The following is an 18,112-nucleotide window of genomic DNA, read 5'->3' as shown; positions in this document are numbered from 1 at the left end:
TGGTAATTCTCATTGCTCTTTGTGAGACCTTGCTACATGTTTGTTTGCACACAGTAAATGCACTTCAAACAAAAGTATTTCGTTGGTTGTGAAGCACTTTGGGTCATTCTGAAATCATCAATTTCTTTACCAGGGCTAGTACTGTGACTTAATCAACAAAGCTCCCTAAAAACACTTGAATTGTTCAACTGATAATTTTTGACACTCACTCCAAGCTGTGTGTTATTCTTTTTGGTGGTAAGGATGAAAAACTGAAATACAGATGCTCAAGCACACCCACACCAGTTATATCATACTGTGTCATCTTCACCAGCAGATTGAACAGTTCAACTCTTAACCTCAGCATCTGTTGTTCTTGTTTCCAGTCATTGAAAGCTTTCTATAATTGGAGAGCTGTCCTCCAGTCGTCTTGGTTAATCCTTGCCACTAGACCAAGACCTAGCTCTGTCAAGCCCGTGTGATGGTTGGTGTGCAACGACCACCACATGTTAAAAAAAATCTACGCACAGGCATCTTCCACCTTTCAACATGTAGTTCAGAACCTGGAATATTAGGTCCTTCATTGAAACAGCTGTGAACTCATCCCTTTTTGGCGTGGGAGCAAGTCATCCTCGTTTCGAGTGACTGCCTATGATAATTGGAGTCCGACAGCACCAATGTTTTCTGCTTTAGCCCTGGTATTCGAATGGTTGGTACAAGTGCAACACAGTTAAGCAACTACTACATGTTTTGACCATACAGACACTCAGTTTTGAGCATGACCATAGCTGAAAAGTAGGTAGAAATTGGGTATTATCTAGATTTCCCCATGAGGAAACGATCCTCTGTGCTAGGTGTAGCAAGATTGTAAATGGATTTAAAAAGAAAGTGCTTATGATCTCTCTGCACCGAGAGCACAGAGGAAATCTTGTTCCATGGCAAGTCCCCGCTCTTGGCTTGGTGATCATGAATTCAACCTGGATGTCATGGAAGGTGGTCAAACAGAAGCTCTTTGAGGAGGTGAAATAATTGTTGGCAAGTCATCTCAGCTGCCCTCATGCATTCACCGGTGCCTGGTTAAAGAGTGGCTTTAACAGAGGCCCAGGCAATAGAATGTATTCCCGCTCCCACAGTAGAGCAGAGGTGTGCCAAAAGGAGAATAAACAGAAAGGAAGGAACAGTAAGGAGCAAGAAAATCTGAGTTACTGTGCTCACCCCTCTAAGATTATGAAGTGGACAGCCATAGGGTCTCTCTCTGTCTCTATTCACCTCATGAAGAATACCAAATTTCAACTCGGGCCATGAAAATTCTTCCCCACAGAAAGGGAGAGTCGACTTTTACCATCCAGAATAACATCAGACTCCCAGACACAAGACTCCCAAAGCAAGTGCTCTACTCGGAACTCCTTCACGGCAAACGAGCCAAAGTTGGGCAGAGGAAACATTACAAGGACAGCCTCAAAGCCTCGCTGATAAAGTGCAACATTCCCATTGACACCTGGGAGTCCTTGGCCAAAGACCACCCTAAGTGGAGGATGTGCATCCGGGAGGGCGCTGAGCACCTCGAGTCTCATCGCCGAGAGCATGCAGAAATCAAACGCAGGCAGCGGAAAGACCATGCGGCAAACCAGTCCCACCCTCCCTTACCCTCAACGACTATCTGTCCCACCTGTGACAGGGACTGTGGTTCTCGTATTGGACTGTTCAGCCACCTAAGGACTCATTTTTAGAGTGGAAGCAACACTTCCTCGATTCCGAGGGACTGCCTATGATGATGATCAGACTCCTGACAACAGACCTATCACACATTTGGTCTGGGAATGGTGTGTCCCAGGGGGAAGTAAAATGCAGAATATCTTTGACCTTTTCAATGGTAGCAAACACGCAGTAATATGAAATCAAGGATGCATACGGAACAAGCGTCTACTAAAGCAGAAGGTTGGATAATATTGGGATCCCATTAGCTGGCATTTGTAATAGGGGAAAACTCAACCATAAATTACTGCAGTTTTCATAAATAACCTTATGATGTCAAAAGTCTTCACACTGAAGAACGTTGATACTCAATAAAGAGGAACAAGCAGGCCAATAAAAAAAAATGCAAATTTTGTTAACATTTTGGATGAAAATATTTTCCATTCTACAATGAAGAGAAAAAGACAAGGATTATTAGCATTTGAAACTATTTGAACCGGGTCACATCTCACCTCCCTGATGTCTCTCTGGTACTTGTTGTTCATCTCCTCTGATCTGATCAGATCTTTCCTGGCTGTGTCCAGGTCTTCCTCCAGCTCTGCCACTCGCGCTGATAATGTGGACAGGCGCTCTTTCATCTGCGTCACCTCAAAGTTCTGTTTCTCCAGCAATTCCTGCATCTCCACAACCCGACTAATCTCATCATTGGGATCAATGGAACCATTTGAAAGCCTCTGCAATGTTAATAGCAAAACAGCAGGCATTATGTACATGGTGTTCTACATGTGTTCAAAATAGGGGACTGTGATAATTAAGAGCTATAACTTTTGAATATCAAAGTGAAACATAAGCTATTAAAATCAGCTTCATATTTTAGTACTTACAATAATCAACAGGCATATTTAACAGTCTTTATTGACTAGCGGGCTCCTAATACAGATTCAAATTGGAAAGATTGGATTGGCTGGGGTTGCTTTCTTTGGAATAGAGGAGACTGAGGGGAGATCTTATTGAGGTGTATAAAATTATGAGGGGCCTAGATAGAGTGGATAGGAAGGACCTATTTCCCTCAGCAGAGAGGTCAGTAACCAGGGGCCATAGATTTAAAGTAATTGGTAGAAGGATTAGAGTTGAGGAGAACCTTTTTCACCCATTCACTGCCGGAAAGGGTGGGAGAGGCAGAAACCCTCATCACAGTTAAAAATACTTGGATATGCACTTGAAGTGCCATAACCTACAAGACTACAGACCAAGAGCTGGAAAGTAGAATTAGGCTGGATAGTTCTTTTCTGTCTGGCACAGATATGATGGGCCGAATGGCTTCCTTCTGTGCTGTGAATTTCTGTGATTCTATGAAATACAAATTGATCTATACCGGTAGACATGTAAATGATTACTTTAAAGGGTTAATAAACAGTGGTCAAACAGTGAACATTTAAATTTTTCCCAGTCCTTTCATAAATCTTTGTCCTACATAGTTCTGAACAGAAGCAACACAATTATAAGAAACGATAGGGGGAAATATTAGTTGTCAGGTACCAACAAAACAGCACAACCTAAAGTTAGCAAGACTTTACAAAATGTACCAATCTGATCTGTAATTTACTGACCGTCTTATTCTGTGATAGAATAGTCAATTGTTCAACTTGTAAGAAAAGAACTTGGAGAAACATAACCATGTGTGAGATTATTTTTTGAAACATATGAATCTTAAATGTCTCACCAGAAAGCTTATGGTAAATGTTCCTGGCTACTGAATGATATTGTTATATTTTGAGTCAATTTTCAATACATTATGTTTGGGTATTCAATATACATAATGTTTGGGTATTCAATATACATAGCCCGCGACAGACCAAGTGACTGGAGTATTTGCGCCTGGCTTATAAAAGGCCAGCAAAGCAATTTTGCTCCTCCGGCTTGTTCAGGATGTCCGTCAGCCAGTGCAGATGAAATATGGGCCATCATTTAAATTCAGATGACTTCTCAGCATGCTGGCACTGGCCAACAATAGGTTTTTACGTAGCTGACGTGGGCAGAACATCCTCCCTACAACGGGAAAGGTTCTGTCCAGACTGACAAAGCCACGAATGTGCACGTATAATTCCCTACAGCCAAATCACATTCACCCATCACCTTAGTGCTCGTTGACCTCCATTGGCTCCCGGTTAAGCAATGCCTCAATTTCAAAAATGTCATCCTTGTTTTCAAATCCCTCCATGACCTCGCCTCTCCCTATCTCTGTAATCTCCTTCGGCCCCACAACCCTCCCGCCCCGAGATATCTACATGCCTCAAATTCTACCCTCTTGAGCATCCCTGATTATAATCACTCAACCATCAGTGGCTGTGCCTTCAGCTGCCTCGGCTCCAAGTTCTGGAACTCCCTCCCTAAACCTCTCTAACTCTCACTCCTTTAAGACTCTCATTAAAACCTACTTCTTTGACCAAGCTTTTGGTCATCTGCCCTAATTTCTTCCCATGTGGCTTGGTGTCAAATTTTTGTCATATAATACTCCTCTGAAACACCTTGGGATGTTTTACTATGTTAAAGGCGCTATATATATATATACAAGTTATTGTTGCCGACGAACCCAACCTGTAGTATAAACAGGGCTGATTCAGGACAGTGAAAAATCATTATTAAACCATTTGAACTGGATGGCTATATACAGAGGGTGTAAAAATGTGACACTGCTCAGCGGGGTGGGGAGCGTGTTGTGCTCAGAATACTCTTTTCAAGTCTTATGGCTGCCAGGTAACCAGGGGAGTTTCTCAATATTTTTTTTGAGCGGCTGTCAGTTGCAGGCAAGGCATCAGTGGTTTATCGGCATTCTTACAAGTAGATGTGAAGTGCTGCTAATTGTCTGAGAAGCCCAAGAGAAGAACCAAAGCCCTCTGTGTAGAAAAGTTGAAAAAAAGTAAGAGAGAAGTTGAGAAAAATCAAGTATTACTCGTGAGGTAAAGCCAAGCTCAAGTTTGAAATGCCTGAGGGGTTGCCTGTGCTCAAGGATCTAGATCCCACTGGTGGCTCAGGGAATTGGCTTTATGGGACTGAGTGAGAAACTAGTGTAATTAAATAACCTCGATTTTATTTTAAAACCAATATTTTCTTGCAAGATAATATTGGTTTAATTAAACACCCTTCAACAGGATTGCTTACTAACGTTTTAGCATTTATGAAAATTAGTCGTTGTATTCAAGATCCAAAGGTACAAAATAAGAGTCCAAAATGGAACAAATAGCAAAAATTTGCCACATACATAGTCTTGTTGCAGCGTCACTGCAGAAAGCACTAATGAGACTACTTTACATTTAATTTGAAAATTATACTACGAGTATTTTGCACTTTTCAAATATCATTTGATTTATATATGCAGATCGATAACAATTAGAAATTGATTAAGCAATAAAGTTAGGATGAAATGCTCATTAGAGATAGCTTTAAAGAAAGGAATTCAAAATCAGTCGACTTACAGCAATTCACAGTTCAAACAACAGGCTTATTCTAACCCTCAGAGGCTGTACAATTAGTGTATAAATAGGTTTCCGAATGACAAAAGGTGAAAATGCTCCATGCAGTATGAGAAGATCGTTACTTTGTACGGAGTTGATGTTAATTAAGATAAAAAGCAAAGCACTCTAACTTTGTGATGGCAAATTACTGTGAAGAGCATTTCTAGATGTTTCTTTTCACACTTCTTAAAAATCTACTTTAGCTAGCTTATTTGCATGAACTTTCCATTGAAAGCCAAATCAACATGAAGCATATAAAGATTGGACTGAACGATGCTCCGGTAGGTGGATTCGTATTGGATAGTTTCTCTAACTTTTTTGTATTTTTGATCATTTCTAAAGGAAAAGAACTTAACCAAAATTAGCAATCTCAGCATTTATAGAAACCCTGATCCCTGGGAAAGGTGATCTCATTGGATCTGCCCTCGAAAGATTGTATCGCAATGGAGTTCTGGGCCTGTTCCTTCAATTAGGAGTGAAGGCCTGAAGTAGTACATTTTGGGGAAGGGAGATCTGTAGTGCCGCTTTAGCTGTCAGCCATGGCTCAGTTGGTATCACTCTCGCCCGAGTCAGAAGGTTGTGGGTTCAAGTCCCACTCCAGAGCACAAAGATCTGGGCTGACACTCCATTCAGCGCAGTACTGAGAGAGTGCTGCACTGTTGAGAGACTTTTGATGAGACATTAAGCCGAAGCCCCAGCTGCTCTCTCAGGTGGATGTAAAAGATGCCATGGCATTATTTCGAAGAAGAGCAGAGGAGTTATCCTCGGTGCCTGGGCCAATATTTATCCCTCAATCACCATCACTAAAACAGATTTATCTGGTTATTATCGCATTACTGTTTATCAAAGCTTGCAGTGCACAAATTGGCTGCCGCGTGTCGTACATTACAACTGTGACTACACTTCACTGGTCCTGAGGTTGTGAAAGGTCTCCAGTGTGCCAGTGCAGCCTTTGGCCGGCTGAGGAAGAGTGTTTGAAGACCAGGCCCTCAAAACTGCCACCAAGCTCATGGCTTACAGGGCTGTAGTAATACCTGCCCTCCTGTATGGCTCAAAGACATGGACCACGTACAGTAGATACCTCAAGTTGCTGGAGAAATATCACCAACGACGTCTCCGCAAGGTCCTACAAATCCCCTGGGAGGATAGGCGCACCAACATCAGCATCCTCATCCAGGCTAACATCCCCAGCATTGAAGCACTGACCACACTAGATCAGTTCTGCTGGGTAGGCCACATGGTTCGCATGCCAGACACGAGACTCCCAAACCAAGTGCTCTACTCGGAGCTCCTTCACGGCAAATGAGCCAAAGATGGGCAGCGGAAACGTTACAAGGACACCCTCAAAGCCTCCCTGATAAAGTGCGACATCCCCACTGACACCTGGGAGTCCCTGGCCCGAGACCGCCCTAAGTGGAGGAAGTGCATCCGAGAGGGTGCTGAGCACCTCGAGTCTCATCGCCGAGAGCATGCAGAAATCAAGCGCAGGCAGCGGAAAGAGCGTACGGCAAACCAGTCCCACCCACCCCTTCCCTCAACGACTATCTGTCCCACCTGTGACAGAGTCTGTGGCTCTCATATTGGACTGTTCAGCCACCAAAGAACTCACTTCAGGAGTGGAAGCACGTCTTCCTCGATTCCGAGGGACTGCCTAAGTTGATGATGATATAAATGCAAGTCTTTCTTTCTTTAGATAGGAGATCAGAAGAGCTGTAAATGTAATCATTTTATATATATATACATTACCACATTTCTCAGGATGCTCAAAGGGCTTCTATTGAATGAATTACTTTCAAAGTGCAATCACTTATGATGGCAAAGACGGCAGCCATTACGTGCACAGCAGAGTTCTGCAAGCAGCAATGAGATGAATGGCCAGTTTTTCTATTTTTGGTGGTTTTGACTGAGGGAGGAATTTTGACCAGGATATCAGGAGAATTCCCAGCTCGTTTTTTGAATAGCGTCATGATATGTTTTACATCCAATGAAGCTGGAAGAGAGGGTCTTCGTTTACTGCCTCATTCATAGGACAGCACTTCCAACAATGCAAGTGTCAGCCCAAATTATGTGCTCAAATCTGAAGTGGGCCTTAGGTGTTTCCTCAGGGACTCCCTAAAAATGTATCAACTGAACCTGTGCGTCATTGATATTGTAATAAGTTAAGTGAATTTTGGTAATTACTGAGGTATGTGCATATATATGTGTTACTTGTTTTCGGAGGGCAGTAATTTTTTGTGCTCACCAAGGTGAATAATGTCAGTGCTGGGGAATGACTACTTTATAACCAGTGTCAGCATCGACCTGTCTCAGGCCAGATACTGCACTGTGAAATGCAATATAGCATTTTCTCAACATGTCTCAATCAGAACTTTGAACAGGTACCAAATGTGAATGTTTCCATCGTTTGACCCAGACTACGACAGATTAGCATCAATCAGGGCGAGTTCTGTATGTTTTGATGTGGTGGATCCAAGTATTCAAAACTATTTTGTTTAGTGTCCTTATAGCTGGAAGAAGGAGGAGACTTTCAGCCCAGACAATGTTCAAACCAACTGGGCGACTCAGTTTCCAGAAAGCCATTTTAATTTTTATTCTGGTGTCATTCTCTAACAGACATTTGGTGGCAGTTTCAAGCTACATGAAGTTTACAACCTTGCATAAAAAGTTCTCCAATCCTCTTTCTTCACTGTTTTAGTAACAATTTAAAATTGATGATGCTGCATCATGGACATCCCATCACGGGGAAAGTCTTTCCATATTCATTCCATTAAAATCCTCCATAATTTTAAAAACGTCAACTAAATTTCTTCTCAATATTTTCCTCTGCAGTACAAATGATCCTAATATCTCAAATCTCTCCTCATAACTATAGTTCCCTGGCATCATCTCGGTGAATATAAACTGTGCAAACTCTATGACCTTAATGTCTTTCCTATAATGGAATGTAAAAAAATGCACACAGTATTCTAAATGTGGCCTAACCAATATCAGAATTACTTATTATAAGACAGAGTGGAACAATTTCAGAACAAGATATCTGTTTGCCATGAAAATATTTCATTTCAGCAGGAGCTGAAAGTGAAGTAGATGCCGTGAATTAAAGTAAAAGCATAACAAATTTACCAGAGCGGACACAAAGTGAAAAGAAAAGCCAATTGTGCAACGGCCACTACAGAAAGACAAACGGAACAAGCTGTGTGTGAGAGACTTCATGGAAGGACACAGAAATCTGTAGGAAGAACAAAGCATTTTCAACGCTCCGACTGTTTCTGGAACTTGAACATGCTGCCTGGTTTGCTTTATTGTGAACATCACTGAACACATCATGAGAAAGATTGTAATCCCCTGACTGCCTCTGCAGTGCAGCTGACCTGAAGTGCTCTGGGCACTGCGGGAGAATTTACTCATCGAGGCAACATTGGGCTGCAGGAGCATTGACAAAAATGCACACAGGCAGCAGCTCTTCTGAGTTTGAAAACAGTTGACCACCTCAAAGATTGACATCATCACTCCTGTAAAGTCAGCACATCGGTTTTCAGAATCAAGGGGTTTGATTGAATGGGAAACCAGCCTTCCAGCAAGTGGGAAGCCAGTAAAAATCCACTCTATAAAAATAAATTGCTCCCCAAGTCCAAGATGGACGCTGGTGGTCAAGAAGCAGAAAAATTAAATTAGGTGAAACCTTTTAAACTTCATATAAAATGGGGAAAAAATGTTAGGATAGTATACACATTTAATTAAAAGAGTAAAATTAAAGTTAAAATAAAAAGGAGGGGATGGAGAAGAGAAGATAGAAGAAATTCTAAAGGTAAAACATTTAAATACTTATTTATTTTGTAACATTTTGCATTAGGTGTTTTAGTTGTTTAATGTTATTATGGCGAGAGTTGTTTGAGTCACTTTAGGACCATGTTTATTTCAGTATTACATGGTACAGGTAGAAAGACATTTAAAAAGGCAGCTAGCTTAGGGAGACAGGAATCTCCCTGAACCTTCCAGCAGTCTAAGCACTAAAGATTTTCAAATGTTTAATAAATATCATAAGTCAGCATATTACTGGAAGTTATTAGTTTTTTCAATCTCTAGAAATGCTAATAATATTCACGATGCAGCAGATTTCCTTGATTTATGGAAGAGTAGCACTCAGATTTTCAATGTAATTGGCTCGTAATTTCATAACAAGAGTGTGTTCCATTTATTTGCAGGGTAAGTGAATTAAAATCATTGACTGTTGAGTTTCACTAGATGCAAGCTCTCCAGAATGAAGACCATCCTTCCAATCTTCTGACACTAACAAGTAACTACGAACATATCTTTAGTTTACCCCTTGCAGCACCAAAGAGACAGTGCATAGAGCTGTGTGCAAATTTATTACAATGAAATATCAACACAAAATGCTGGAAATGCTGGATGCTGCACATCCGTCAGCATCGGAAAAATAGTTCAATATTTCAATGGGGCTGAAATGCTACAAACATTTATTTGCAACAATCCTGCCCTACCTGAACCCCCAGCCTTTCTGCTCATTCACATCTAATAACCTCCTGTGTATTTTCAGCATATTTTGTTTTTCAGCCTTCAAAATGCTGAGTTTTCTTTTTCTTAACATTTTATATTCAGCTTTTTTTTTCTTCCTGACCTATTGCATAACAAGAGTTCCACCGGTTCTCATAAAAAAACTGCAACAAGTGTTCGTACTGTCTAGGGAAATTAAGAGATAAACTGCACCAGTCCATTTATCTTATTGTAATAAGATGTAACTGATGGTGCTAAACTTCATTTCCCACCTACACTGTCTAAACCAACATATGGCTCAGTTCTTTTCTAATGTGGTTGGTTTGGTACATTACTGCATTATGTATCATATGAAAATAGCCACGCACACACGCACAGTAATTTGCATGAACCATCTGCTATTAGCTTGACCTTCCAATCAAGTTATTTTGCATGTGATCAATCACTCAAATTTTCAGCCAAGTTCCTCTTGTATATTGTGGGAGGAGAGAACACATTGCTCCACAAGGAATTACTGAGAATCCCATTTGCCTTATCTTGCTGTTGTGCATCGTATCACTTCCCGTCCATAGGAAACTTTGTTGGTATCTTAAACTAGGAGCATAACATGAGGTATTTTGAACTGCTTCCTCAATCTCCATGCTAGTGAACTGACATGACAAATGAATGACTGAAGTGGGAAAGTCAAAACTGGGGGTGATTTGGAAAGGTGAATAACTGTGCTATAAATCTTTTTCCTGTTATAGCATCTCCACACTTTCACCTCAACATAAGCCAAATAGAGATCAACCACGATCTAACTGATTGATGCAACAGGCTTGAGGGACGGAATGGCTTATTCCTGTTCCTATGTTCCTTTGATGACCTATGACAAAACCAGCTTTTAAAGGAAAAATATTTGTATTTTTGAAAAAGCAGTCTTGAGTAATCTTATTTTTGTCATTTTTGGATTGAGAGAGAGAAAGTCAGATAGAAAGGATCGTGGTTAGATATCCCCTTTTCATATAAGAGCAATAATGTTTAACTATAGAATATTATAGAGATGACATTGTAACATAGACTTTCATTCCACAAATGGAAAGACAAATGAGAATCACATTCACAAGTAAGTTATTCAGGTTATTTCATTAATTGAATAGATGTAGATATTGCACTGCAGACATACATTTTACTCGATGGCTTTTTACTTTAATTAATCCTAAAATGTTCCTTTCTACATGTTATTACATTAAAGAGAGCTGAAATAATTATTGCTAATATAAAGTCATTTAATATGACTGGTACCGATGGCTCCTCTCAGAATAAATTTTGAGATACAGCTGTCCATACTAAAGTTGAGCTTTTTTGACTTTGATGGGATTGCTCTCAAATTTCGACACAATAATCAGACAGCTGAATGCTATTTTTTTTTAAGTTTCCCTTTCCTTGGGACTGGATCCAAAAAGAATATTAAAGATTCAATCCATTCTCTGGCAAGCTGACTACAATGTGGAGAAAATATTGTATTTTTGTGCACTATGAGTTTTTATTCACTGAGGGTTTCTTCAAGAGGGACAGAAAGTTCTAATTCTCCTTGTGAAATTCAATTTTTCTGAAACCAACATAATATAAAACAAACATCAACATTTTCTGTACTATTCCAGTGATCAGCACTACTAAAGTGCTGAAAAGACCTTCAAATATCTCTGTACTAAACAGTGAATGATATTAACAGTAATTTTTACAAATACTCTGGAGAGACAAGAGTCAAAAGCGCATTCCTTGTATTCTTGTGCAAAAGATGAAAATCATAGAATGCACCCAAGTTACTACTGGCACAAACTGCTAAAACTATGTACCTTCCACGTTGTCTTCTGAGAAGGTTCTGTGCCGTCTGCGATTTGTAATTCGTCCGGTCCCTCACCAGCTGCTGCTTTCCTCTGCGTGTGTGCTGTCTGTTGCCTCAGTACAGTCATCTGTAAAGAGAAATACGTAATGAGAGCCTTGCAACAAAAGGCAATTAGCAATGTATGGACGATGAAGATCTCGTGTTGCACCATTTTAAGACACTAAACTACAGTGTATACATATAACTGAGCTTGGAGAAAGCCGCAGGTCAGTTACAGTACAAAGGGTTCAGATAACATCAAACTACATATCTGCAAGTGAGAGCTGGACCTTTTTCTGGCTGGGGTGGAGATCACCTCATAGAAAAGGTGACTACAGCTGCATAGAATTATCAGGGCCAGAGTGATCTCCGAGACTATTTTCGATCGCCGAAGGTATAGAAGAGGAATTTCCCAGACTTTGTTCCCTCAAATTGGCCTGGGTTTTTTAAAATCTGTTTTTTCACCTCTCCCAGGAGATCACATGGATTTGGGTAGGGTGGAGTGTGTATATATTGGCATCACAATTGTGTGAGACAGGCTGCATGGGCCAGAGGGTCTTTTCCTGCCTGCCATTGTTTGTATGTTAGCACAAATATTAACAATGGAGCCAAAAAGACAAGAACTGAGGCATGCTCAGGGCAGATCAGGAAGGGAAAGATATAGGCAGGAGAGTCAGAGAACACAGTCAAGTGAGCAGGAGAGAAAATGTTCTTGTCTTTTGGCTTCATTGCGGTCATTATTAGCATCATAGTAAGAGGGCCAAAATACAAAAATATTAAAAAATTATTTTCAAATTATCTGCCAGACCCAGGGAAAATGAGAGGGGTGTAATAGTTGTTGGAGGAAGAATAAATAGACACCCACTGCAGAAAGTCTCTGGGCTTTCCTTTAGTGCAGCCACCCTCTCCAGAATTAACAGTTCCCAAACTTCCTACACCATATGCTATGAGAAAAAAATAGTTGAAGAAATGGGATGAAGAATGTGATTTTCACCTGTCATCTTTGAAAGTTTCTGCATTTTCCTCTTTTGGGTATACAATCAACCAATTTTTTATTGACAAAAACCAAGTACTCTGGCAGAGCTGCCACAATGCTCACTTATCTGCATTCTGGGTGCTGCTCACTTATCACGTATGCTACATGCACCCACGTCAACCATCGTGATTTAAGCTGACAGCATTTCAACCCATGTGTCAACTTGTCCATGTATCACTAGAAAAATCATCTTGTTCCAACTATAAAGAAAAAAGACTTGCAATTATATAACACCTTACAGCTTTACAGCTAAAGAAGTACTTTTGAAGTGTAGTCACTGCTGTAATGTGGGAAATACGCCAGCCAATTTGTGCACAGCAAGTTCCCACAAATAGCAATATGATAATGACCAGATTGCTGTTTTTTTAAAAAAAGATGTTGATAGAGCGATAAATATTGGCCAGGACACTGGGGATAATTCCCTTGCTCTTCTTCAAAATAGTGCCGTGTGATATTTTACGTCACCTGAGAGGGTAGATCAATTTAACGTCCCCTTGCGAAAGACAGCACCTCCGACCTCAGACCTCAGTACTGCACTGGAGTGTCAACCTGGATTTTTATGCTCAAGTCTCTGGAGTGGGACTTGAACCAATAATCTATTGACTCAGAGGATGGTCAGAGTAAAGGCTCTTGTCTTTTGGCTTCACTGTGGTCATTATTTGGAGAGTAGTAAGAGGGCTAAAATACAATAGAACCTAAAATTAAGACACAAAAGTGAAAACTAAGACACACACAATTTGCATTTACATAGCGCGCCTTTAACATAGTAACACAACCTAAGGCACTTCACAGGAGCATTAATGAGCAACATTTGACACATAAGAAGATTTTAGGGCAGGTGACCAAACACCTGGTCAAAGAGGTAGGTTTTAATAAACGTCTTAAAGGAGGAGAGAGTTGGAGAGGCAGAGAAGTTTAAGGAGGAAACTTCAGAATTTAGGGCCTAAGCAGCTGAAGGCATGGGTTGCCAATGGTGCTGCGATTAAAGTCAGGAATGCGCAAGAAGCCAGAATTAGAGGAGCACAGAGACATCCGAGAGTTGTCGGCACTGACAGAAATAGGGAGAAGCAAGGCCCTGGAGGGATTGGAAAACAAGGATAAGAATTTTTAAGTCAAGGAACTACCAGACTGGGAGCTAATGTAGGTCAGCGAGCATGGGGTGATGGGTGAATGGGACTTGGTGCGAGTTAGAATACGGGCAGCATTATTTTGGATAAGCTCAAGTTTATGCAGGGTACAAAATGGGAAGCTGGCCAGGAGAGCATTGGAATAATCAAGTCTAGAGATAACAAAGGCATGGATGAGGGTTTCAGCAGCAGATGAGCTGAGGCAGGATTGGAGATGGGTGGTGTTACGGAGGTAGAAATAGATGGTTTTGATGATGGAGCATATATGTGGTTGGAAGCTCATCTAAGAGTCAAGTAGGATGCAAGGTTGCGAACGGTCTGGTTCAACCTTAGACAGTGGCCAGGGAGATGGATGGAGTTGGTGGCATGAGAACCTAGTTTGTGGAAGGGATCGTAAACAATGGCTTCAGTCTTCCCAATATTTAATTGCAGGAAATTTCTGTCATCATTATTGGATGTTGGACAAGCAGTGTGACGAATCCGAGACAGTGGAGGAGACAAGAGAGGTGGTGGTGAGGTAACTCCGAGTGTTTTCAGTGTACATGTACAACTTGGCAGTGTGTTTTCGGATGATGTTGCCAAAGACAGCATGTAAATAATAAATAGGAGGGGTCAAGGATAGATCCTTTGGGGACTCTAGCAGTAACGGTGCGTGAGCGGGAAGTGAAGCCATTTCAGGTGATTCTCTGGCTATGACTGGAACAGAAGTTAAGACACAAAACAGAACAACAAAGCTAAAATTAAATTCTATATTTTTCCCCCAACTTTTTCTTTTTCTCACCTGAAGGTGTTACATGGTTGCAAAGACCCCACAGGCACCAGATCCAAATGACTGTTCTTCATGTGCAAGCTTTAACAATGAACATATATGTCAGCCGTGGCTCAGTTGGTAACTCTCTCGCCTCTGAGTCTCAAGGTTGTGGGTTGATGTCCCACTCCAGAGACTTGAGCAAATTTAGGCTGACTCTCCAGTGTTGTACTGAGGGAGCGCTGCGCTGTTGGAGCTGCCATCTTTGGTATGAGACGTTAATCCGAGGCCTCGTCTGCTCTCTTAGGTAAAAGAAGTAAAAGATCCCACAACACTATTTTGAAAAGAGCAGGGGAGTTATCCCCGGGGTCCTGGCCAATATTTATCCCTCAATCAATATCACTAAAACAGATTATTTGGTCATTATCAGGTTGCTGTTTGTGGGAGTTTGCTGTGCGCAAATCTGTAGCCGTGTTTCCTGCATTACAACAATGACTACACTTCAAAAGTACCTCATTGGTTATAAAGTATTTTGGGTTGTCCTGAGGTCGTGAAAGACACTATATAAATGCAAGTCTTTTTTTCACTGGTGGCCTACTTGATGATAGGAGCTGTTACACCCAAACTCAATCCTATTCTCACCAGACTGCAACTGATGCACACTTCCAGCAATAGCCAGTGGATAGGAATCGAGAGCTGAAACCCTGACTGAATTTTTCTCAAAAAATCAAGTGTCTTGAGGCCAATTTCAGTATCCACATTACAGTACTGGCTGAAATCAACAGAGACAGTAATAACTACAGGCTTCCTGGTATGTAAGCTATTCACCAGTGCGACTTTATTTGGTTTTCAAACTTATGCTCTTATCGCCTCTCAGAGTCAGACTGGCAATTTAATGCAGAATAGAGAGTATGCTCGTGCTATCCACATTTGGATTGAGATATATACTTGAAAAGGAGAAATTTGCAGAGCCATGGGGAAGGAGTGGGGAGGGGGACTAATTGGATAGCTCTTTCAAAGAGCCAGCACAGACAGGATGGGCTAAATGGCCTCCTTCTGTGCTGCACGAATCTATGATTCTATGATTCCACGTAGGACCTTTACTCTTTTGTAACGGAAACCCATTTTTTTTTTAAAAACAGCATCATTTCAAAATTGAAATTATCAGATTTTTTTTCTTACTCTATTACTAAGCCACACTTCCAGTGTCATTTTTATATCCTGTCACCACTATGGAATCCATCTCGTTTCTGCTCAAGCTAAAAATTCTTTTTCAGAACGACAAGTCATTCTGAAGCAGCAGTGAAGCCCAAGGTGATGCTTGTAATAATTTATAATGGTAGGTACTGAATATGATTGATGCCCAGGACTAGCTGCTGCAATAAGGGAACACGCCCTGACTCTGTGCCCATTGACAGAATCAATTGCCACACCCACTCCAATCCCCAGACCAGCCTCTGAAGAGGCGCAAGCCGGGCCCTCCACATTACCGCCTGCCCATAAGAACATAAGAACATAAGAATTAGGAACAGGAGTAGGCCATCTAGCCCCTCGAGCCTGCTCCGCCATTCAACAAGATCATGGCTGATCTGGCCGTGAACTCAGCTCCACTTGCCCGCCCACTCCCCGTAACCATTAATTCCCTTATTGGTTAAAAATCTATCTATCTGTGACTTGAATACATTCAATGAGCTAGCCTCAACTGCTTCCTTGGGCAGAGAATTCCACAGACTCACAACCCTCTGGGAGAAGAAATTCCTTCTCAACTCGCTTTTAAATTGGGTCCCCCATATTTTGAGGCTGTGCCCCCTAGTTCTAGTCTCCCCGATCAGTGGAAACAACCTCTCCGCCTCTATCTTGTCTATCCCTTTCATTATTTTAAATGTTTCTATAAGATCACCCCTCATCCTTCTGAACTCCGAGTAAAGACCCAGTCTACTCAATCTATCATCATAAGGTAACCCCCTCATCTCCGGAATCAGCCTAGTAAATCGTCTCTGCACTCCCTCCAAAGCCAGTATATCCTTCCTTAAGTAAGGTGACCAAAACTGCACGCAGTACTCCAGGTGCGGCCTTACCAATACCCTATACAGTTGCAGCAGGACCTCCCTGCTTTTGTACTCCATCCCTCTCACAATGAAGGCCAACATTCCATTCGCCTTCCTGATTACCTGCTGCACCTGCAAACTAACTTTTTTTTTTGATTCATGCACAAGGACCCAAAAAGAGTTTCATGCACAAGGACCCCCAGGTCCCTCTGCACCTCAGCATGTTGTAATTTCTCCCCATTCAAATAATATTCCCTTTTACTGTTTTTTTTCCCAAGGTGGATGACCTCACACTTTCCGACATTGTATTCCATCTGCCAAACCTTAGCCCATTCGCTTAACCTATCCAAATCTCTTTGCAGCCTCTCTGTGTCCTCTACACAACCCGCTTTCCCACTAATCTTTGTGTCATCTGCAAATTTTGTTACACTACACTCTGTCCCCTCTTCCAGGTCATCTATGTATATTGTAAACAGTTGTGGTCCCAGCACCGATCCCTGTGGCACACCACTAACCACCGATTTCGAAACCCGAAAAGGATCCATTCATCCCGACTCTCTGCTTTCTGTTTGCCAGCCAATTCTCTATCCATGCTAATACATTTCCTCTGACTCCGTGTACCTCTATCTTCTGCAGTAACCTTTTGTGTGGCACCTTATTGAATGCCTTTTGGAAATCTAAATACACCACATCCATCGGTACACCTCTATCCACCATGCTCGTTATATCCTCAAAGAATTCCAGTAAATTAGTTAAACATGATTTCCCCTTCATGAATCCATGCTGCGTCTGCATGATTGCACTATTCCTATCTAGATGTCCCGCTATTTCTTCCTTTATGATAGTTTCAAGCATTTTCCTCACTACAGATGTTAAACTAACTGGCCTATAGTTACCTGCCTTTTGTCTGCCCCCTTTTTTAAACAGAGGCATTACATTAGCTGCTTTCGAATCCGCTGGTACCTCCCCAGAGTCCAGAGAATTTTGGTAGATTATAACGAATGCATCTGCTATAACTTCCGCCATCTTTTTTAATACCCTGGGATGCATTTCATCAGGACCAGGGGACTTGTCTACCTTGAGTCCCATTAGCCTGTCCAGCACTACCCCCCTAGTGATAGTGATCGTCTCAAGGTCCTCCCTTCCCACATTCCTCTGACCAGCAATTTTTGGCATGGTTTTTGTGTCTTCCACTGTGAAGACCGAAGCAAAATAATTGTTTAAAGTCTCAGCCATTTCCACATTTCCCATTATTAAATCCCCCTTCTCATCTTCTAAGGGACCAACATTTACTTTAGTCACTCTTTTCCGTTTTATATATCTGTAAAAGCTTTTACTATCTGTTTTTATGTTTTGCTCAAGTTTACCTTCGTAATCTATCTTTCCTTTCTTTATTGCTTTTTTAGTCATTCTTTGCTGTTGTTTAAAATTTTCCCAATCTTCTAGTTTCCCACTAACCTTGGCCACCTTATACGCATTGGTCTTTGATTTGATACTCTCCTTTATTTCCTTGGTTATCCACGGTTGGTTATCCCTTCTCTTACCACCCTTCTTTTTCACTGGAATATATTTTTGTTGCGCA

General features: G+C 41.3%; 1 protein-coding gene across 1 annotated transcript in view; it reads right to left on the bottom strand.

The window, feature by feature from the left end:
- The window catches only part of ppfia4 (PTPRF interacting protein alpha 4), an 846,733-nt gene that overhangs the window by 84,797 nt on the left and 743,824 nt on the right, over window positions 1–18,112 (bottom strand). Inside the window, exons 5-6 of the mRNA XM_070858909.1 lie at window positions 11,543–11,659; window positions 2,187–2,408 (exon numbers count right to left, since the gene is read on the bottom strand). Coding sequence (XP_070715010.1) covers window positions 2,187–2,408; window positions 11,543–11,659 — 339 coding nt within the window. The remainder of the gene's footprint in view (window positions 1–2,186; window positions 2,409–11,542; window positions 11,660–18,112) is intronic.

This window comes from Pristiophorus japonicus, chromosome 17 (assembly GCF_044704955.1).
Source record: "Pristiophorus japonicus isolate sPriJap1 chromosome 17, sPriJap1.hap1, whole genome shotgun sequence".
In the NCBI taxonomy this organism is placed as follows: domain Eukaryota; kingdom Metazoa; phylum Chordata; class Chondrichthyes; family Pristiophoridae; genus Pristiophorus; species Pristiophorus japonicus.
The sequence above is the reverse complement of the archived record's forward strand: the minus strand, read 5'-3'. Positions and strand labels throughout refer to the sequence as shown.